This window comes from Felis catus, chromosome A2 (genome assembly GCF_018350175.1).
Source record: "Felis catus isolate Fca126 chromosome A2, F.catus_Fca126_mat1.0, whole genome shotgun sequence".
In the NCBI taxonomy this organism is placed as follows: Eukaryota; Metazoa; Chordata; class Mammalia; order Carnivora; family Felidae; genus Felis; species Felis catus.
The window spans coordinates 99,412,064-99,435,370 of NC_058369.1; the positions used below are offsets into that span (position 1 = coordinate 99,412,064).

The 23,307-nt window shown below is 42.0% G+C and overlaps 1 protein-coding gene across 7 annotated transcripts in view; it reads right to left on the minus strand.

Moving 5' to 3' along the window:
- The window catches only part of SLC25A13 (solute carrier family 25 member 13), a 190,305-nt gene that overhangs the window by 100,287 nt on the left and 66,711 nt on the right, over window positions 1–23,307 (minus strand). For 6 of the 7 annotated variants that reach the window (XM_045052405.1, XM_003982783.5, XM_019825505.3 and 3 more), the window contains one exon: window positions 14,486–14,601. The exons of the other annotated variant lie outside the window; for it this stretch is intronic. In XM_045052405.1, coding sequence (XP_044908340.1) covers window positions 14,486–14,601 — 116 coding nt within the window. The remainder of the gene's footprint in view (window positions 1–14,485; window positions 14,602–23,307) is intronic. 7 annotated transcript variants of the gene reach the window in all.

Sequence of the window (23,307 nt, forward strand, 5' to 3'; positions counted from 1 at the left end):
ACTGAATTTGTTTTTACAAATTCTATGGACTCTTATTTCTTAACCTCCACCACACTATAATCTGAAATCATCGAGGTCTTCACTTATGCAAATTTAACTTTCTATGTTCTTGTTTCCACACAGAATAACTAAATTAATGCACTTTAATTTCCAAAAGATCCACTTTTTGAAGCTGCAAATCAAGGAAAACTGGTTTCCCATTCAAATAAAAAAGGTTCATCAAGCTACTTTATTTTAAACACTGAAGCATAATATCTCTCCCATGGATCCTAAAAATTTCATTAATACAATAATACAAAAAGGATGTTTCTATTAAACCAGAAAGAAATCCCTCTTGGAGGCAGAGGGAGAGCTGGCGAACAACCCGCACTTTCTCTCTGAACAGCTTTGCCGGGGTACTTTTTTCTAACACGTGCCTAATCCTCAAAGAAAGTTGTGGTTTCACTCTAAGGGAAATAATATTCCACCCTGCTGATATTGTTAACAACAGCATATATGGCCATCGTATTTTAAGCAGGGAGCAAAAGACAAATTGTTGAATTCGTAAGTTAAATAACATAATAGAGTGAGTGGATGGAGACCTATCTCTACTGCCACATGCTCCAGTATCAAGGCTGCCATTTCAAACCCCTTTGACAAGTGCCTTTTTATATTAATCACAGTTAAGGGTCTGGAGAGGAAAGAAGTATTCTGGCTACAATTCACACTCGCTCAAGAAAGTTCTAGGGGGAAAATGGGTGCCATTAAAATAGAGTAAGTACACAGTAAGTACTTCACACATGCAGCCCTTCTCATTAAAACTGAGTTCTCTGTAAGCCCCCGTATACTTGCTATTATTATTATTCTGAACATGTAGGTACAGTGGTGATAAGTAGCTTTCAAAAAGTAAGCACACACGCACACTGCACACACACAGGCAAGCTGGGCTGAATACTGTACCCAAGTCATACTTTTGTGGTGCTGGTGTATGTAAAAATGAGGGCTAATTTCCAACTCTTCCAATTCTGTACTTAGAGAGGGACAGGACTACTCTGATGAAGTCATGGGCATCCTAGAAAAAGCATCCTCCACCTCACAGAGCCAGAAAACAAAGTTGTTCCTACAAAACCAGTCACTTTCCCTTCTCTTTGGGCCTGTTTCCATATTCATGAAAGAAAGCCAGAAACTACACCAGCCATTATTCCACTGCAGTGTAAATGACATATCCTTGGAGAGCTTCTTTAAAACAAATTCCCAAGCCCCATGCCCTAAGATTTTAATTCAGTAGACTCGAGATGGAACCAGGGAGTCCACAGTGGTAATGAACACCTCCACGCTATCACAACAAAAACCCATGATCTTATTGGTGAGAATCCTTCCTATTCTAAAATCTGATGGCTCTATGAATCCACAAGATTACTACACTGTTTAACTCACTACTGCAAATGTTGGTACACAAAAATAAAAAAAAGGTTAAAGGCTGGCAGATACCTAACATTTGTATTAATCTTCTATCACATGCATTATCTAAAATAGACAGCGGGGCGCCTGGGTGGCTCAGTTGGTTGAGCGTCTGACTTCAGCTCAGGTCATGATCCTGCGGTTTATGAGTTCGAGCCCCGCGTCGGGCTCTGTGCTGACAGCTCAGAGCCTGGAGCCTGCTTCTGATTCTGTGTCTCCCTCTCTCTCTACCCCTCCCAGGCTCATGCTCTGTCTCTCAATAATAAATAAACATTAAAAAAAATTTTTTTTTTAATTAGAAGTGAGTGGTCAACTGAGATGTTTTCAATCTATATGCTAGAAGAGTTACTTTCAGTTGGGTAGAATGAACCATTAGCAGTCTTTAATAACATCAAAAGTAGGTCCATTAAAGTGATGTTTGAAGGCACAGATTAGTCACTCTCCAGACGTACAAGCTTGTTTTTAATCAGCTGTTGCATTAATTATTGTTAACTTTCCTCACCCCTAGAGAACACAACCGAAACATTCCAACTTTTTAAAGCAGTACTTGGAATCCCTAACTCATTCTCTAAATGCAAATATACCTATATTGTTTTACAAACCAATTTCCTAACCTAGTTTCCTTAGACAGATGTAATCAAAAATAATGTTCTTGCAAAAGCATGAACATATATCTAACCCTACTGAAATGTTTCAAGAGCAGATGTACTACAAATGCACACCCACAGTGATCCCATATTAGTATAAAACTGTTTTATTTCAATTAAAATGTCTAACTATCCACCCCCAACACATACCTAAACTGTAATTTTCTCTGAGAACTTCCAATATGTTCTTGATTTTGTTTCCTTTATCAACCTATCAGAGCAAAAACTGCCTTGCAACTGTTGGAAGAAATCAGTCATTAGCAGCAAGATTACAGCAAATTTTCCAATTTAGAAAAACTGTATTTTTATCTCTCCCTCATACTGAAAGAATAATGGTGTAATTTTCCTATTTTTAAGTGAGCAGTACAGCTTAAAATAGTCAAATTTTCCCAGTGCTCCAACTTTTAGGATTTACTGTTAGCTTTCTGTTCTCAACACCTTCTCCCCTATTCACACGTTCTCCTCTCCCTCCACCTGACCCACACATGCACACGCACACCACAGGGGCAGAAGCCCCCAGTCAGCCTCTCCACACCGACAGTCTTCTAAAGAACAGCTAACCTTCAGGCAGTTGTTAACTAAGGAGTGGCTTCACAGGGTTATTGTGATTTAGTCCCCAATTGACATTCTTCCACCTTCTCAACAGGCCTTCCCCCCCACCCCTGCCCTATTTTTAAAATGGAGTGATGAAGTAGCAACAAGTACAATATTGTAGCCATTTGAGCACGGACGATTCTCAAATTATCCCACCACCTGGAAGTGCTCCCTGATACTACGATCTTTGAAAATTGAACCCATTATGGTCAATCGTGCAAATCCGTATTTAGCTTTTCGTAAATAGTGGATTTTTGACCCAATGAACTGGAACAGCTTCTGAGCAGTGTCTGGGATCTCAGTCAAGACACTCTGTACCCAGGCATGCCACAATTCTTATCAGTGTGGAAATTATTTCAAGACTCACACTGTTCTTATTCAATATTCTTACTCTCTATTGGAATGTGTATAAGAAAACGGACTTGAGTCTCAGAATTAACATAAAAACTAAAATCTACTGTACAGCAGTAAGCCTCTTTCACCAAAATAACACACAGTTTTTCTGAAACCCCCAAATCAGAATCAATATTAACAAAGAACTTCCCCCAAATAATGCTCCTTCCAACTCTTAACTATTTTTCCCCTCGCTTAGCTTTTGAATATTTCATTTTCCAAGTGTCTTTACAAACATGACAACAAATGATCTTCTTCCCAGTGAGCTTATTAAAAAAATGTTGGGTGAGTTCTGTCCTCTTCTAGTCTAACACTTCCATTCCTCTAGCTTTTTATATTTATTATTAAGTTTGGGTGCATACCTTTAAAAACTTATTTCCATAATTTTAACTGCTCCTTTTCTGCACCCTGTCAAAATGACGGAAGCAGACTGTTTCCGTATGTCGTCACATCACCCAGCCTGCCTATCCCCAGAGCGTGCCAACTCCACTGTCGCCACAGCAGGTGTTACGGGACAAATCTAACCGTGAGCCCAGAAAGGCCCCTCCAGACACGTCACCATCCACATCAAAGAATGAACTGGAGAAGGGCATGAGAGATCATGCCACTAGTTCTGTAGATCGTGGGTAGGTCTCACACACAAAAGAAAGGTCCTGTTCAAATGAGTTCGACAAAGTTAGATGAATTTATTGTTCTGCAGGGTTTCTCAGAGCCTTAATAAGCTAAAAATTTCAAGCTTTATGACTGTCTAGTAGGAGGATCCTTTTTTCACGCAACACTTACTAACATAAACAGGAAACACCAATACTTTAAGGTACCCAAACGCACAATCTCGTTCAATAGCGAAGATTAAAGGACAAGAGGCCACTGCAGTTTCCAATAAAAGAGCAAAACTGGGCTGGTTTCTTTTGGACTCCAGGTCAACTGACAGAGCTGAAGCAGCGGGCCAGTCAAAACTTCCCCAGTGCGGCACAGGGCATAGACCATATTACAACTGAAGTTTTTAACAGCTGGAGAAGTCTTAAATAAGAAATATGTCTCCTTGTTCATCTGTCCCTCTACAAAAAGCCATTCTTATCTTTTGGCAGATCACTGACCTCTTTGAGATCTGCTAAAAGCAAATGCTCATTTGGACAAAGCATTACTGACAGCTATGGCTGTTCACGGACTCCCTGACACTTACCCAGAGCCCCAGATTCGAGAAGTCCTGTCTTTCAAAAATTCCTGTCTTTAAAGTTCAATCAAAAACGGCAGAACTCTCCCCGCAGAAAAAAAAAATGCAGACCCATACACACACCATTACCACATACATAATGAAAGTGGTTGCTTATGCTCATATACTAAGAATCACTTTAAAATTGCATGATAAAACAGTTCATGAAATTTTGTTCACTGTAATGAAAAGATAAAGTTAAAGAAACAGAAAAATATGCAATAGCATTATGCAAGTAAAAATTTTAGATTTCAACCTAAGGAAGTGCTGTGGTATAAAATATACTTTGGATTTTCAAGGGGTCCAATTGTGATGTTTGCCAGACGAAAGTAAGATTCAGGTCCTCCACTACCATTGAGCTAAGCTATTACTGTTGCCTCCTGCAGATTCAACAACAGAAGAAATATCAAAGGATAGGAATAGTTAAATTAGCATCATTAAGAGACCAATCACTGGTGGGTGCACTAAATATGTCAGATTAACACCCCCCCCCACACACACACACACACTCTTTCTGAAAATTCATACTAAGGAATAGGCTTTGCTTTCCGAGCATCCTCAAATAAGAAACTTGGGGAAATGAAAGTGGGAAATCACTATTCACAATGTGTCTACGCCACACCTTCAAACCCTGACCTTCACTTCCTCTACTCACATAAAGGGAGTGGTCATCTGCCTGCTTCACACGGGTACTGCAAAGCCCACACAATGATCATAGGCATGTCTGCCTCTGGCTGTGCCCCACTCCAATTAATGCAAGAAAACCTACCTTTTCCAAGGATCATTTGGATCTGGTCCCTGTCCTCTGAAGACCCTGTGGGACTCCCAACTGCCTCTCCTATTAAATAAAAATTCCTGCCCAGGAGCCTGTGATGGGCACTCCATCAAATGGCACCCATAGCTCTTACGTTACATATTTCAATCAAAGGCTTCCTCTAACATCCTCCACCCGTGGACCACTTCCCTACCTCCCACCACTCCAGGACTCCCCCTGTACTTAGAATTCTGGTCATGTCAAAAGACAAAGCTTCCTGGGTAGAGACTATATCAAATGCACGGCAACAAATTACGTGGACATGTGTGTCACCAGGGCAACTTTCTATATATACCAAGAACTCTAATCCGGGTACATTCTTCCTTATCATTACTTTCCACTGCAGTCATAGAAACAAACTCCTTACTAATGCATTTGCTTATTATTCTTTACTTCATGAAAAATTATTAAATCCCCCTCATGTCTGATATAGACTGAAACCACTACCGATCAGTTGGCACCTACCTTCACTAAGAAGGCAGCCCGCCTCACAGAGCACAACCACCACCAGAGGGAGGCAGCAGGACGTGGTCAACAACAAACACTTGGCTGTCACCAGGCTGCTACCCTGGCAACTCCATGACTGTGGACAAGTTACTTAAACTTCCCAAGGAGGAGTACCTGGGTGGCTCAGTTGGTTACACTTCAACTCGGGTCATGATCTCACAGTTCATAGGTTTGAGCCCCGCGTTGGGCTCTGTGCTGACAGCTCAGAACCTGGAGCCTGCTTCTGTCTCCCTCACTCTCTGCCCTCCACCGCTTGTGCTCTGTCTCTCTCTCTCTCTCTCTAAGATAAAAATTTTTAAAAAAACAAAAAACAAAAAAACCCAAGGCCATTTCCTCATCAGAAAAATGAGAATTATATAGTATAAACCTCCTAGGTTGTGAGGATTAAGTAACAAATTACATAGAAAGCACTCAAACCGGAGGCAAGTATGTAATAAGTGATCAATAAACTTAAAGATAAAAATGACAGGTACTTTCCTTCTCTAAAGAGATTATGTAACACCATATATCTCTAGAGCAGAACAAGCTCAGCAGCTACCATTGGGTCCTCCCTCCTTTTCTTTGACCCCTTTTTCCCCCACAGCCAAGTCACATACGATTGATTCTCATGAATGACCCTGGTGGGTCCAGAGGTACAAGTCCAGTCCAGGACTCCATTATCTCCTGCCTAGACTGTCACAGCACCTCCCATGTGAACATCACCTCCAGACCTCCACAGCTCCAAGGTCCTGGCATCCACAGCCCACACGTCACCTCAGTGTTCAGACACTGTTGCTCTAGGGCAGCTCAGATAGCATCTATCTCTCCTACCCACTTAGACTGCTTTACGTTACAGATCACCATATATTTGTTTACCTTCTCCCTAAAATGTAAGCTCTCATAGGAAGATTTTTTAATCTTGTCATTTCTGTATCTCCACTCTTATAGTCAGATTTGAGAGACATCCCGCTTTACTAATTCTTTTCTCTCATACACTTAAATGCCTTCAAGCACTATCTGCCGATAACTACCAAATTTCTATCTCCCAAATTCCACACTCAATTTAAGTGCCTATTTGACATTCTCATTGACATATCTATTAGGCATCAAACTACCACATCCAAAAGTTAGCTCCTGTTCTCCTCCCACCCCCAGCCTGCAGCCCTTCCCATCTTGGTTGATAACTCCACCCTTCCAACTGGCCAAAGACTTTGGAATCATTCTTGCCTCCTCTCTTTCTTTCACAGCCCACATCCAATCCATCAGAGAACTCTGTTGATTTTCTCTTCAAAATACCCCTCACCCCCGTCAGGTCCAAGCCACCATGATCATTCACCTGGATTACTACAATAGCTTTTAACTGATCCTTCTCTTTCTACTCTGTCCCTTCCATGCTCTATTCTCAAAGGAGCAGCCAAAGTGATCCTGTTAAAACATAAACCTGCTCATATCATTCCTCTGCTAAAAAAAAAAAAAAAAAAAAAAAAAAAAAAAAAAAAAATCCTATGATGGTTTCCCAGTTCACTTACCATCAAGGCCCAAGCCCTAACCTTGATCAGAAGAGCCTTACTACTTCATCTGATCTGTTACTTCTCTGAGCTCCTTTCCTATGAGGCTCTCTCTGACTCACACAAGTCTTCCTTGTAGTTCCTCAAATGTGCCAACTACAGTCCAGTCTTTGAACCTGGACGACAGCCATTCTTTTAGTCTAGGACAATCTCTCCCCTTCCTCCATCCCTGTATCTATATGATCAATTCCCCTACCTCTTTCAAATTTGTGCTCAAAAGTCACTTTCTCAGTCTTTTTTTTTTAATGTTTTATTTATTTTTGAGACAGAGAGAGACAGAGTGTGAGCAGGGGAGAGACAGAGACAGTGAGCGAGACACAGAATCCAAAGCAGGCTCCAGGCTCTGAGCTGTCAGCACAGAGCCTGACGCAGGGCTCGAACTCACAAACTGTGAGATCATGACCTGAGCCGAAGTTGGACGCTTAACCGACTTAGCCACCCAGGTGCCCCAAAAGCCATTTTCTCAACAAAGACAACCAAACCATATTGTGTACAGAGGAGAACCTTCTTGGTTTCATAAATCATTGTAATCACCCAAATATCATCAGAACATACCCATTAAGTGTCAATCCCTAGTATTAACATCATCAACTTGTATATGTTCCTGTTAATACTCTGGTGGACCGGTAAGAAAACTTATGTTCCACTAGTCCACCAACTGTTTTGATAAGTAAAGTTTTATTGGAAGATAGCCATACTCATTCATTTACACACTGTCCATGGGAACAGTCAACAGAGTTGACTAGTTGTGACAGAGACCCTAAGGCCCACAAAGCTCTAAAATATTTACTCTCTGGTCCTTTACAGAAAAAGTCTATTGTCACTGATCTAGCATAAAAGCAATGCTCAAAAAAAAAAAAAAAAAAAAAAAAAGGAAATCACGTTGATACTCAAAAAATGTATATTTTAAAGAGGTAAGGCCTTAAATATTACAAATTGAAGTTTTTATGAATATCTCCTTATATAATGGTGTAGAGATTTATGATTAATATAATGTGACTTTATTTATTATTTCTTTACTTTGGTTAAATGACTAGACCATCAAAAAATACCATTTCCTCTTTCCTCTTCCTATCCTGCTTGCTTGCCACCATGATTTACTCTCTTTTGTACATCCTTCTCTCCCACTACATTAGTCAAAATTTGACAGTGTCAGTGATGTTCAAATTCTGAGTATTCTGAAGTTCCGTTCCATTTGTTATATTCAATGTGTTAACATAATATAAACCGACTAATATTTATGTATTTTTTTAAAAAACTATGCTTACTCTTCAGTTCAGAGGTAAAATATAGGTCCTGTTCCTTCCTTCTGAAAGGTTTAGCATGGATTCCTATTGGCAACAGACCCATCTACAAAATGGCAGACATCCACTAGCATCTTCAGATGATGAATCACAGATATACACTGTCCCCTTCAAAATTTGTATCTTCGTCAACTTACATTTTCCAAATGCAGTGCAACAGGCAGACTAACATTTATTACTAAATAAGTTTTTATTTAACTACTTCAAAGAAACCTTAAGGCAGTCAAAAATGTATACACATATAGATATACAAAAACATACTACAAACATTCGATGCAACAGCATTCAAAATCTCAGCAGGATTTTTGTGAAAACTACTTTTTCTAAAATTGTTTTGATAATTCAAAAGGCCAAAAACAGCCATGATAATCTTAAAAAATAAAGTTGGAGGATTCATCTGAAATCAAGACTTACTACAAATCTGTAGTAATTAAGAAAGTATAGGATGCTGCAGAAAGACAATTACAGAAGAACAGAGTTCAAACAGAGGAATGATTTATCATCACTGTATCACTGTAGGGCAATAAAAGAGCAATCCTTCCAATAAATGGTGCTGGGAAACTAGATATCCGGGGGCGGGGGGGGGGGAACTGGGGAGTGACCCCCACTACACGCAAAAGTAAACAAAAAAACCCAAACACATTCTAGAAAGAGTAAAAATATAAATCTGAAAGGAGAACGAAAACACTTCTGGAAGATAACATAGGAGATACTATCTTCATGACCTTGTGGTAAGCAAAGATTTCTTAAACAGGACACAGAAAGCAGTATCTGTACCAGAAAATGCTGATCATTTAACTACATTAAAATCAAGAATTTCTATTCCTTGGGGCTCTATTGAGTGAGTGGAAGTACAAGTCTGAGAGTGAAGTTATCTGTGAGATACACAACCTGTGAACACTCTCTACCAGACAAACACAACACCACTAAAGAGGATGCCCGAATGGCGAGTAAATCTTTTCTAAACGTTGCACAACCCAGTAATAATCCGAAAAATGCAAATTAAAGCCACATGGTGAAGTATCACTAAAATAAAAATGACTAGTAATACCAAGTGTTAGCCAAGACATAGAATAAAGAGAACTCTTACACACTGACAGTGAGAATGTAAACTAGCACAAACACTCTGGAAAACTGTTTGGCAGTATCTATGGGAGCCAAATAAACACATTTTCTATGACCCAGAAATTCTACTCCTAGAAATGCTCGCCACACCCACATCCCAAAGATGTATAAAAGAATGTTCAAAGTCCATTATTTGCAGCTGCCAAAACTGGAAGTGTGAATACGTCTACCAATGGCAAAATGAATAAGCAAATTAGGAAAGAATCCTACAGAGGAATACTATACATACAACAAAGAAAAACAACAAAGTAAAAATACACACAACACAAACGTGGCTGAATCTCACAAATATTATTTGAGTAAAAGAAGTCAGGATGAACAGTATATTCTGTATCTTTCCATTTTTGTCAAGTTTAAAAACAAGCAAACCCAACTGATGGCGGTAGATGTCAGCTGTGACCACTGGGCCTGGGGGACAATAACTGGGAAGGGGCCCAGGGAGTGCTGGCACTATTCTCTTTCTCATCTGGATGATGACAGAACAACTATACACACTGTGAAAAAATTCATCAAGATGTACACTTATGATTTGTGCATTCATCTGTACGGATGCTATGCTTATATACAGTATGCTTTAAAGATTAAAAGTAAAAAAAATCACCATCATATATAAAATAGGCCACAAATGCAAAAAAAAAAAAAAAAATAGAACAAAATGTTTTTTCTCTACACATACAGAACTGCAAACTGTTAAGTAGAATTTTTTTCTTATGCTGAAATCCTGTTACCCGTGTTACACATTTGTTGACATTTCAGAATGCATTTAAAAATATCAGGTATTGGGGCGCCTGGGTGGCGCAGTCGGTTGAGCGTCCGACTTCAGCCAGGTCACGATCTCGCGGTCCGTGAGTTCGAGCCCCGCGTCGGGCTCTGGGCTGATGGCTCAGAGCCTGGAGCCTGTTTCAGATTCTGTGTCTCCCTCTCTCTCTGCCCCTCCCCCGTTCATGCTCTGTCTCTCTCTGTCCCAAAAATAAATAAATGTTGAAAAAAAAACAAAATTAAAAAAAAAAAATATCAGGTATCAAAGTAAGAAAATATGGTAAGAACAAAATATTGGAGATATACTTTCCCTCAAATGAAACAGGTGAACATAATGAATTAGATACCAAAGGCACAAAATTGGCCTAATCAGGATCTTTTCATTGTAGCAAACACAGGGACTAATCTAGACATGAAAACATGCTAAACATAAATGAGGCCTCGGAAAAGTGGGGCAAGCCTTCACTGAAATGTGACACTTGATTATCTGCCCCTCACACCACCTGATTTTTGTTTGGTGTGTACCAGAATCAGCATTAGTGGGAGCATGAATACTGCTGACTTATTGACAAACACTGGTGCCTACTGAGCTTAGTCATGGAAGCCTGGCTTCCAATAAGCCCTCACGTGGAAACCCACTATGTGTACAGATGAAGAGTGTTACTGCTCTCCTCTGGATGAAATGCAAGGCCAGGAAACCTGGGGAGCTGAGGCCACTCTCCTGCCTGCCTACAGGGCCAAGGGAAGGCCCCAGATGAACCTCTGTATCCTGTGAAACAGTGCTTCCCTCATGACCCCACCTGACTGAGCCAATCTGGGAGGTTAAAAAAAAAAAGAAAAAAAGAGCCCTTCCTCTCTCACCTCTTCAGGCTTACCCCTCCCAAAGACACACACCCAGGCAACCTTCTGAAACACAAAAGGGCCATTCTTGGGTGAAGGGTTTACAAGGAGCTAAGGATGCAACCAGACATAGGAGTGTTACTGCACAGACCTCAAACAGCATCACACAGAGAGACACCCAGTTCACAGATTGGGATTCTCTTAATTCTGGGGGTTTATGAGACCAAGATTAAGTCAGTCCTCTTTTCTGCCCAACTCCACTTTTTAAAAAAATTTCTTCAACCCCATTATGACTTTCTTGGAAAACATACTTATTGCTAGCTTCTTCTAAAGATACCTGATGTCAAAACACTCCTTAGGCTCCCATGTCCCCCATATGATTTTGTCAGTTTACTGGGGTAAAACCCTATTATACACAGCACCCACCTCTCCTGGATGATGCTTCTCTACTTTCTGAAAAAATGTTGAAAGTCAGCTATTATTTTGCAAGCTGATGGTCATTTGGGGATCTTCCTTGTAGTATGCATAACCCTTTTAGTTTAATCCCAAATAGGGATGAATCCCTCAGAAAGGCCCAGGCTACATTGTATGACTCCCTCCCCCCCCCCCCCCCCCCACTGCTGCTGCCGACACACACTGGGCAAGGGCCCCATCAGCTCATCATAAATGGATACAGCACATATCCTGTATATGTTTTGTGAGATAGGGAGGCTCTAGAACAAACTGCCTGTGGAGGGCGGGGTACTGGGAGAGAAGCCACACATTCTTCTACAAGTTACATGCAACTGATGTAATCAGACTTGTAGTTCCTCGAAGCCATGATTTCTTATTTCAATCTCTTATGCCTTCAGAGATGGGACAGAACAGATAGTAAGAAAATTACTGGCTAATTGGCCAGTGGTTACGCTGCAAGTTAAAAGTGCAGGGCTTGCCCCCCAACCACCAAAAAAAAAAAAGAAAGAGAAAAAGAAAGAAAAGAAAAAAAAGAAAAAGAAAATCCTCCTTTGCTCTCTTCAAGTTTTTTCTTTTAGTAGTATTTTTATAGAGGCCTTTGTTCCCCAGACAGCACTTTTACATGCAGTATATATTTTCACCTTCACATAGTCCTGGTAAAGCAAATTATTATTACCCTGATCTTATAGATGAGTAAAATAAGGCTCAGGAAGTTGAAACCCATCAACAAACTGCTAGGAGGAAGCATAAACAGAATCTCAGGCCACTCTTCTTGTTACACCTCATAGATGACCCTCTCTCCTGCCTCTTGCTTCTTCACCCTTTCTTTTCTTCTGCTCACACTAACACACATCCGTCCCTGTACTGGGGACAGTGTCCTCTTTCCTCTGCCAGGCCAGTGGTGTGGCTGGTGCCACCAAGAGCCCTTCCTGCTTCATGCTCATGATGGAAGGAAAGTATCTACAGTCAATTTCTCAGTGCCCTTGTCTCTATCCCGGCTCTCTCACACTTCTCCCTCCAGACATGCTACAGAAAGGGTGAATGCTGGTGCTCAACTCACTCAAAGGTACAGGCGTTCCTCGGTTCATTCCCAGGAAACGCTATTGTAACACTTCCATCCAACTGGTTTCCACTGGGTAAATCAACACCACCGTGAGCTAGCGACTCATTAACTACTTGAAAGTTTCAATGGGGACATGTTTTATTGGGGTTCCACTGAAAAGCTGTGGTTACAGTGACACTAAGAGGAATCAGGTGATGGGAAAAAAAACCTAAAATTATTCTAGGTATTTTTAAATATGAAATCATCCTCATGAAGTGCTAATGAAAAGCATCTGAGCTTCTGGATCGCATGAAACAAAACCATGTTTTGCCTTTGCGCTTGCAAAGCTAGCTGATCTAGTTGTAAATAACTGTCATGTGAAAGGAACATGGAAAAAAGGGTGTCGAAGGGGAAGGCTTCTAGAATAAGTCTATTATGCTGTCTTATCTATATGTTATGTAGTTATTATGTTCATTTCTGATAAGGAAAATGAAGACCTGAGAGCATAATTAACCTGCTCAGAGACGAAAGAGGCAGAGCTAGAAGTAGGTGAGTCTCTCCAATTCCTGAACCATTCTAGAATAGATGGTACTCTACTATACCATCTGTATTTTCCTCCCATCTGTGCATTTCTCCCATCAAGTAAGACAATCTGTCGAGTAAGACAAGCCCAAGAAGTCTAAATGGATTAGAAACTATGAAAAAAGACATTTCATTTTTTTTTTAACATTTATTTATTTTTGAGAAAGAGAGAGACAGAGCATGAATGGGGGAGGGGCAGAGAGAGAGGGAGACACAGAATCGAAAGCAGGCTCCAGGCTCTGAGCCATCAGCCCAGAGCCCAATGTGGCGCTCAAACTCACGGACCGTGAGATCGTGACCTGGCTGAAGTCGGACGCTTAACCGACTGAGCCACCCAGGCGCCCGAAAAAAGACATTTCAAATAGGCACATGAGCTATCTCGACCCTGAATGACCACTCCATAAGCCCTACAGGGCCCTTCCCCAGATGCAGGGCCATCTACAGCAGGTTCGCAGGCACAAGCACCATATGCTGGATCCTACATGGTCCAAGGAAGACGTGGTACTTTCTGTCAACTCTATCTTCGGTGTAAAAAGTTTATTTTTGCACTTTTTAAAAACCGCAGTAAGCAGTTTATTTTTCATAAGGAACCTACCACTGTGCTGCCACTTCCTTTCTCCTAATACTTAAAAGACTTCTGGGTCTTCTGCAGCTCTGCAGCCGATCCCAGTGAGTTTGGTTCTGGCTTTTCAAAATAAAGAAGGTGGCAGCACAGCCACCACCACCAACCCGACTAAGGGCGTATGCACCGCTCGAAAGAACACTGCTCTGCGCATACTACCCTCAGCTGCCGTCCTGTGCAGGGCTCTGCTCTCACACTACCCCGTGGAGCTGAGGTCAGCACTCCAAGGACTGGGTGCACGGTACCTTCTGTTCAAGGGCAGTTTATGACTGCCTTCATCGTGCGGGTGGGAAGAACCACGGATCACGAAGAGAACCAACAGAAGTCCTGCCGCATTCATGCAGTCTACGACCCTGTGAAAATGTCAGGTGCACTCTCCCTCACCTGAAAACTAAACCAGAGTATCAAAACTGAGCCAGAACCCCTTTTTTTTTCCCAACAAGAACAAGACCTGAACTGGAGCACCAAATCGTGGAGATATCTTTGCTCAATGGGATGTGCTGAACTTCTTAAAAGCCTTTCCGTACACTTCATTCGTGGGGGCAAAGAAATGCTCACTCAAGTGTGCACTTACTTTGGTGCACACACACTCACACCCCTTACCAAAAGTAACTTCTCCTTTGCCAGCTTTGTCAAATAGCTGAAAAGCCACCATGAACAAAGCATCCGGGGCACACAGGACAGATTCAAATGCTACGAATTCTTGAAAGGATATTAATCTGCAACATAAAACAAGCACAAAGCATAAAATCAGTAGCTTGCAGAAAATAAAAGCATACACAAATACACACTGAGGAAAAAAATTAAATGTCACTGTCAAAAAATTAAATTCAAACCTAAACATTTATAAACACTCAGCATTTCCTTTCATATACAGTGGACTGAAATAACAATGTACAGAATCTAAAGAACATGACAGGTTTGAATTATAATTTCAAATGTAAACTGTATTAGCCAACATAGCATTTCTGTTTCAGGCAAATCATTGGACTCTAGAATTAAAGCTTATTTTAGATTAAGATGTGACTGTGTAGCAGCAAAACAGCACAGCTTTGTCATTCATTGATACCTTTATACACCATGTAAAAATGGTTCACAAAGATTCATTTATTGTCGATACCTACTGACCGCATGTGGATTCAACTAGGGATAATATGGTTAGGGGTGATGGAATACAAACGGATATGAAATGTGACACCAAGGAACTTCTAGTCTGCTAAGGCACATAACACTAATCTAGATCTAGAAATAGTATAAAGGGAAGACCAACCTAAGACAGGGACCACTAAGATAACAGAATTGCGGTAGGAAAGCAAAAAAAAGCTTTGTAGCAAAAATGGAATACAAGCTGGGCCTTGAAAAATGAGTGAAATTCAGGTGTATAGTAATGGGCACAGAAGGGCAGGCACTCCGTTGGGGGATGCTTACAGAAAAGCAGATGCAAGAAAGCTAGGGCGTGTACAAGGAAAATGGCAAGGAACTGTAGAGTACATGAAAGAAAAGATGGTGAAATGAGATTAGAAGTGTCAGGCCAGAGATGGGCATGAAAACAAAAGAAGGGTCTGGTTTTTCCTCTCTAGGAAGCAAGCAGTTATTGAAAGTCTTTGATGGGCTGCCTGGGTGGCTCAGTCGGTTAAGTGTCCAACTTTGGCTCAGGTCATGATCTTGCGGTCCGTGAGTTTGAGTCCCACGTTGGGTTCTGTGCTGACAGCTCAGAGCCTGGAGCCTGCTTCAGATTATGTGTCTCCCTCTCTCTACCCCTTCCCCACTCATGCTCTGTCTCTCTCTATCTCTCAAAAATAAGTAAACATAAAAAAAAAAAGAAAAGAAAAAAAGAAAGTCTTTGAGCAAGGTCATGACACAATCAAATCTGGTTGTTTGGAACAACATGACAAGTCACAGATGCTGTGCCTTCCAAGGAGTACATGCACCAACAAAAGCTTTTCCAGAAATGTTCTTTGTCACTATTTTGTATTTTAATTGTCCAAATATTCCAATGATACACTGAAATAGTCCAAGTTTCTGGAGGATATAGAGGGAGGAAGAAAACAGAAGCATTTTCCTATGTTTCTCAAAACAATTACTTCTAAACATCTCATAGAACACATCTCAAAACAATTACTTCTAAACATCTCATAGAACACATCTCATAGAGTAACAAAGTTAGCTGTTTCCCAGAATGTCACCTGATTGTAATAATGTCACAAAGAAAGGAAAATATATGGAGTGTTCAATATACTATCTATCGCTGTCATTCACCACCCAAAACACAACCTTCTGAATGCATGGAGACATTGGGGAACAGCAGGTGTTACAGAGGAATGCATGCCCAGAACACCTTCTCTACCATTCAGTCTGTCTCACTGAGAATCTATGTGCAACCAAGGCCGGAGTTGGGCCTCAAGGAGCTCACAACCTACTAGGTGAGGGCAAGGCAGTCATGTGCACATATACCCACCAGAATGCACAAGCTGAGGGTCAAAGGTAAAAGAAGAAATAAAGTGTTAGGGGCATAAAAAGAGGAGCAATCCATTCTGCTACAAAACTGGGAAACACCTCATGGAAGTGTGGCATTTCAAGAAGAGATTTTAAATGTGTGTTTGTTTTTGAGAAAGAGAGAGAGAGAGCACACAGGGAGGGGCAGAGAGAGAGGGACAGAGAGAATCCCAAGCAGGCTCCACGCCGTCAGCACGGAGCCTGAGGCAGGGCTCAAACCCACAAACTGTGTGATCATGACCTGAGCCAAGATCAAGAGTCGGACAGATGCTTAACTGACCGAGCCACCCAGGTGCCCCTAAAGAAGAAATTTTGAAGTTGAGAAGATCTTAGAGATCATCTACTTCAACCTCCTTATGTTACTTTTGAGGAAACCAGAAATTAATGACTGTGTGACGGTGAAGCACTTGTGGAATTTGGGCCTAAACAGCAGGCGTCCTGGTCTCCATCTGACTGAGACAGAATTCCAGCTGGTAGGGGAAAGTGGAAAGAAGAGTGAAGGGCAGAGAGAGGTGGTTCCACACTGAGGAAAGAGCGGAGCAGAGAACAGAGCTGACGAGAAATGAGGTGTGCTGTGGTTAAGGGAAGGCTGCACGTGTTGCCGACCTTGCATCTAACAGGTCGTGAGGAGTGAAGAGTGGCTTGAGCTATAACGCTGGCCACCTGAGCAGGACCTTAAAGGCCACCTTACAAAATCTTGACTTTTTTGTAAACAGTGAGAAGTCACTGAAGGCTTTGGGAGTTAATAAATATCAAGTTCATATCACAGAAAAGGAATTGGTGTGGAAGATGAATTTCACAGAGGACAAAGACAAGATGCAGGGAGACAGCCTACGAGCTGGGGACAGCAGGGGTGTAAGCCAGAGCTACCATACCAAGACTGAAAAGAGAGGAAAGGCTAGAGAAACGCAGTTGAGGCAGAAATGACAAAACTCCGTGGTGACTGGATGTTGGAGGCTGAGGGCCAGGGAAGAGGTCTAGCTACTCCCAAGACCTCCAACCTGGATAACTGAGTGAGACGATGATACCACCACCAAAGGTAAAGAAGAAGAGAAAAAAAATGAAAAAGAGAGAAAGGACTGTGAGCCAGTAACACCAAATCTGACCATGTTGCATTTGAGGTACCAGTGGGACACTGAACATGGTGTCCAGCAGGAAACCAAAAGGACCGGCGTGAAACTCGGGAGAGGAGCTGACAGGAGTTGAACCCCACCACTCAAATTCATGATGAAGTCCTAACCCCCAGGACCTCAGAATATGCCTTTGCTTGGACATAGGGTTGTTGCAAATGCAATGAACGAAGATGAGCTCATACTGGAAGAGGGTGGGCACCTAGTCAGTATGACTGAAGTCCACATAAAAAAGGGAGATGTGGACACAGACATGCACACAGGAAAAACACCATGTGAAGATAAAGGGGCAGTGAGCAGATGCTTCTACAAACCAAGGAATACCAGAGATTTCCAACAAATCATTAGACGCTAGGGGATAGGCGTGCAACAGATAGATGCTCCCTCACGGCCCTGACAAGAAACCACGCTTGCTGACACCCTGGATCCCAGCCTCCAGAACTGTGAGACAGTAAATGTATTATTGTGTTTTAAGTCATCTCATTTGTGGTACTTTGTTACAGCAGCCCTAGAGAACCAACACAGAGGCCAAGATTAGAAACACAGATCTGGGAGGTTTTAAACAAAGGCTACTTAAGGCTGTGAATGAAACTGTCCAGAAGCATCTCCATCCGGAGGCACACTCAGCATCCTCTACAACGCTGCCACAGCAGAGAGGGGAAGGTGTTTCTGGGCTACTTGCTTCTAACCGCCACTCCAACCCCAGGGCTCCTCTGAGCAGGTACCAACAACCACACAGCCACAGTGCTCCCTAGTTTAACTTGCTGGCAGTTTGTCAAGGCAGAAAACAATCCTATTTGCTCAATTATTCTTGCACAGACGTTAGGTTAATTAAAAGCGAATTGAGCAGTGTGTTCTCCAGAAAAGAGGCACTTTTTTTTTTTTTTTAATTTAATGGTCTGAAGAAAGAAAGGCTTAAATATATAAAAAGAGCATCTTTCCTCTCTCAAAATGGTTTGAGAAACCTGAACATTATCTATGTGGGTGAACAAATCCTTGTCTGGCAGTGTCAATGTGGTTTCATAACCATACCTGGCCAATGAATACTCTGGTATTTTAGGCATGTTACAGATACCAAAAAGGTATGTAATTTGGTAATCCTGTTAGATACAAGTATTATACATCTATGTAGGAGGTATACAGATGAACCATGAAATCATAATGTCTTACTGTTCAGCAAGATCATTTTGGATTTTCAAAGTAATCTGACTAGAAGGCTATCAGAATAATTACATAGTACTATATATTCATTTGCAGCATGCTATTTAAACACACACACACACGCACACACATATTTCATATAAACAGTCCTTCGGTCTTGCTTTACAGATTTAATGGGTATTAGCGTCAATTACAACAAAGAATACAAGCTTAATCAAGTTCAGACCTGGCTGGTGAGCTCACTTGGTTCCTTTTCCACCCAAAACTTCCCTGACAACACCGGATGCCCTCAAAAATAAATCACACAACTTTGATGACTGTGGCTCCATGACTGTGTCCGTGGAACAGTGTCTGACACCAGTGTTCACCTACAGCAACTGATAGTGCGACGTGGGTCAGCGAAGAGAAGCAAACCCACAAGTCACTTTTTTCACAGGCCTACAACCACTCAGATGAGGGAGGAGTAGGTTTCTACTCCATTTCCTGGCTCCAGAGATTTTTTTAAGGAAGTTGTTTCGTGTTCAAACCACCAGAGCCATCATTCTCTTTACTCTAAAGCCATTTTTAACAGCGGCAACTTTACAACTCCTTGAAAGTCCAGGTAAAGTAGCTCAAACACCACATACTACAACCAAATACAGAGCCAAGGAGAAGAGGGATTAAGAATAGACTGCATCAGTATGCTGTGCTTAGGGCTGTGTAAGATGACACACCTATACACACAGAAAGATACTAGAAGGACACGTACCAAAATGATGCCTGAGTGTCCTTACAGTGGTGTAACTTTAGGTCTCCTCCTCTCAGCTTTGCAAGGAATAGCTCTCAGCCTGGAGACACTTAAAATATAGAGAATACCATGATATTACGGGGAAAAGTGGCAAGTAACAGAAGCGGAGATAAATTACTTAGCAATTCAGAGGAAGGAAAGATTATTATCACACTGAGAGGAAAGTGATGGAGAATGTCAGTAAAATCAAGTGACATCAGAGGGAAGATATGACCAAGTGGACATGTACCTTTGGTCTTGCAGGAGAGGTAAGACGGGCTAGAGGAGAGATGGGAGGTGGGAGAAGGACAGGCTGGCAACTGCAATGAGGCATCAGTGCCTCCTCTATGTGCGGAGCAGAGGCCAGTACTGGGAATACACGGGGGAAAAGTGCACCCCCTGCCCCCAAGAACTGACGGCCCAGGGGGCAGATGGCAAGCCAGGAACCAAGGAAGGAGGGCTGGAGGGAAGAGCCACTAGAAGTGCAAGGTCACTGGGGTAAGGGCAGGTACAGTGGTGCTTAGTAACATGACTTTGTGCTTCAAACCATAATCTGGCAGTGCTGGAAGGAGAAGAGTGTGCAGTTGGGGAGACATGTTGGTTGAACCCAGGGAAGAACCATGAAGACCTAAAGGGAAGGAAGGGCTCCTTACAACGAGGGCATGCAAGTATATGGTGCCACACCCTCAGGACAGGGCAATCTGACAACACAGCAACAGTCTTAAAAACGCCCACACTCTTTGACCCCACAAATGAAGGTGTACAAACTTATGTACAGGGATGTCCAAGTGGCATTGTTGATATTAGTGCAAAAAGTGAAAACAACCTCAATATGCAAAAATATGTGACTGATTACATAAAGGAACATCCATATATAGAATACTATCCAACCACTATAATTGCTACATACACAAATTCACATTAGGTAAAAAATTGATTATACAAATGTATCTAAAAAACAATCCCATTTTGTTAAAAATGGACAAAAATAATACTTTATACACATACACAAAAGTGTGAAGGATGTATGCCAAAGTATTAACAGGGGTTCTCTCTAGGTAGTTAAAATATTAGAAATTTAGGGTTTTTCTTTTTGCTTGCCCATATTTTCTACTCTTTTCAGTAATACACATACTGAATTACTTTTGTAATAAGAGAAAAATTAAAATTTATATGAAACCAAACATCAAGGATTTAATAAACTCAGGTAGTGGCAGAAGGCCTGAATAAGGGATGGGGGTGTTTGGAGGGGGGTACTGAAAAAAGAAACAAATGATGGAAAGAGTCACACTAACTGGCTATCTGAGGTGGACAACCTCCAGTTTCTCTCTTCCTCCTGCTGTTGCTTATTCTCGCTCAGCAGCGGCTTATGCCCCATGTGGTCCCTTTCATCTCCTGCCTGGCTCCCACCTCCAGGCCAACTCTGTGGCTAGGAAAATTTAAGCAACTGCACATAAGGATCTGATCTGTTCAGCTTTCAGGAAGTTTGGATGTAGACAATGCACCATATCAAAATCCAATTACCACTTTTACTTAAGGTTCCTAACCACAAGAGCGCTTCGCAAAAATAACTTCTCCTTATAACCCTCTTCCGTGTGTTACAACAGAAGCCAAACTATTGTCCAGGATTAATGGCAGAGATAAAAGTAAAATCGAACTCCAAAAACTGGGTCCCAACCACCAGACCACCCAGGTTCAAGTATCTGAGAATGTCGAGGGGGGGAAAAAAAAACAAACACAGAACTCGGCTTTCCTGAGATCTCCAGTTGAGCAAAAGAGTTTTGGCCTCTATCATTTTAACATCTTTAATAGCTTTGGGGGTTTTCCACCTCCTTATCTCCCTCCCAAATGCCTTGCAAATATACATTGTTCAGGCCACCAAGCAAATATGTTCCCTGCACCTTCTATATACCAGGCAAGCCCCTAGGCACTAAGGACACCATGAAAATGAAGAAGATGGACAGAATCCACATCTCAAGGATTTCCACTGTAGTGGAGAAGGCAGGCAATGAGCACAAATATACATACGTAAAAATAAGATGATTCATAATCAGCTAACTTCTGTGTAGAAGATAAAAGAAATGCTTTAAAGCAGTGCTTCTCAGCCCCAGAGAGCCTATTTAATTGGTCTTAGGAGGGACCTGAGCAGTCATTATTTTTTTCAACCTTCCCAAGTATAGCCAAGCTTGAGAATGATATGGATGGGACATGGGCTGTCTGCCTATGTGGCCGGCAAATGCCTCTTGGGAGGTGGCAGTAAGTCTCAATGATGAGGAGAAAGCACTGGGAAGATATGGAGCAAGAGTATTTGGGACAGAAGAACCTCGGTGAGAGGCTGACCCTAAGACAGGCCAACCTTGGCAAGACCCATGGGGCAGGGAGCCACCAGAGGGCTGGAAACAGGGGAGGAGGGAAGCTGAAGGGAGACGGGGATGAGGGAGTGTGTTGAGCATATGAGGCTATGTGGATTTCAATGCAAGCATGCATGGGGGACAGCCACTGTTGGAGGGCTTTATGCCCAGCAGTGATGGGATTGCATGGAAAGAACACTCAGGATACTGAGGAACACGGATTGCAGGGAGAAGAAGTGAGCCCAGTCCCCAGTGGCTGCAGCAGGCTAGGCCTAAAGCTTAGCAGGAGAGAGAACAGAATGGAAAGGGTTCAAATCCAGGCTCTGTCCAAGAAGTCACAGCACACAAGTTATAAAGCCCAGGGGCAAATCAGGCACCACCACCCCCACCCCCCCTCCCCACCCCGGAAGCCCAGGCCTGTGGATGCAGAGATTATGGCAACCAGAGGCACAAACTCTGAGGCCCTGTAGTTACAGAGGATATGAAAACTACTAGTTAGGCAGATGATGGATTTTACGTCCTAAAATCATTAGTAGTAAAGTGGAAAAAGGCCCAAGTTCTACTTCTTCCTTTGCCTAAGTGGCTGAATGATCTTGCTGGACAAGTTGGAGCAGATCTCCTCTCCCAATCTATGAGGGAGGATCTATCCAACGCATTTCAGTCTACTATCCCGTTTTCTTCCAGCACTGGCCTTGGCATTGCCAGGAGTATATGTGTCCAGAGGCCAGCTGGGCTCCTCAGCTCTACATGCACTTGGGTTCAAACCTCACTGCAGCATTTGCCAAGGGGCTATTTAAATTCATTGGCTCCAATGAAATCTGGCAGACTGAATATTGTTCAAACAAGCATGCTACTGCCTGGCTTTGAAAACCTATTAAAGATTTTATTAGCAACTTTACTGTATTGTTATCACAAGTTTAGCCTATAAATATCACCTCTGCATAGATCACTGCCTCTATATTGCCAAACGTAGATAAATATCATAGTCCCTCCCTTGTAATTGTGACCTTGACTCAGTAAGTGATAAACCCATACTTCCAGATCTACCTGTCTGTCCACGCCTTGCAGTTCACTCCAAACAGCGCTGGGCTACCCAAAGCTGCCTGTGCCAACTACTGGGATTTATAGAGGGCATTCTTATACCTCCAACATTTTCCTTATCAGAGGGATCAAACATATTTAACAGGTATGACTCACCCCCATTCTACTTTTTGTTAATAGTTCACTGAACTACACACTCAAAAATGTCTCTCACCTATACACATTCTATACCCCATTCCTTCTTCTCTTCTTTGTTAAATACTACTATCCACTCCCCAATGACCTCAGGAGAATATGTCATGTCCTGTCACCTCTCCAACCTTTTAAACCTTGAGTCATAAAAAAGTTCTGATCACGGCCAATGCCCACAAGAGTAGTACTGGATCAAGGAAAAGAATGCCCCCAAAGACAAATCATGTTCTCTATCCTTGTAAGGCTCTAGACAAATATCCTGTTCATTCTTAAATGCCAATAAGCATT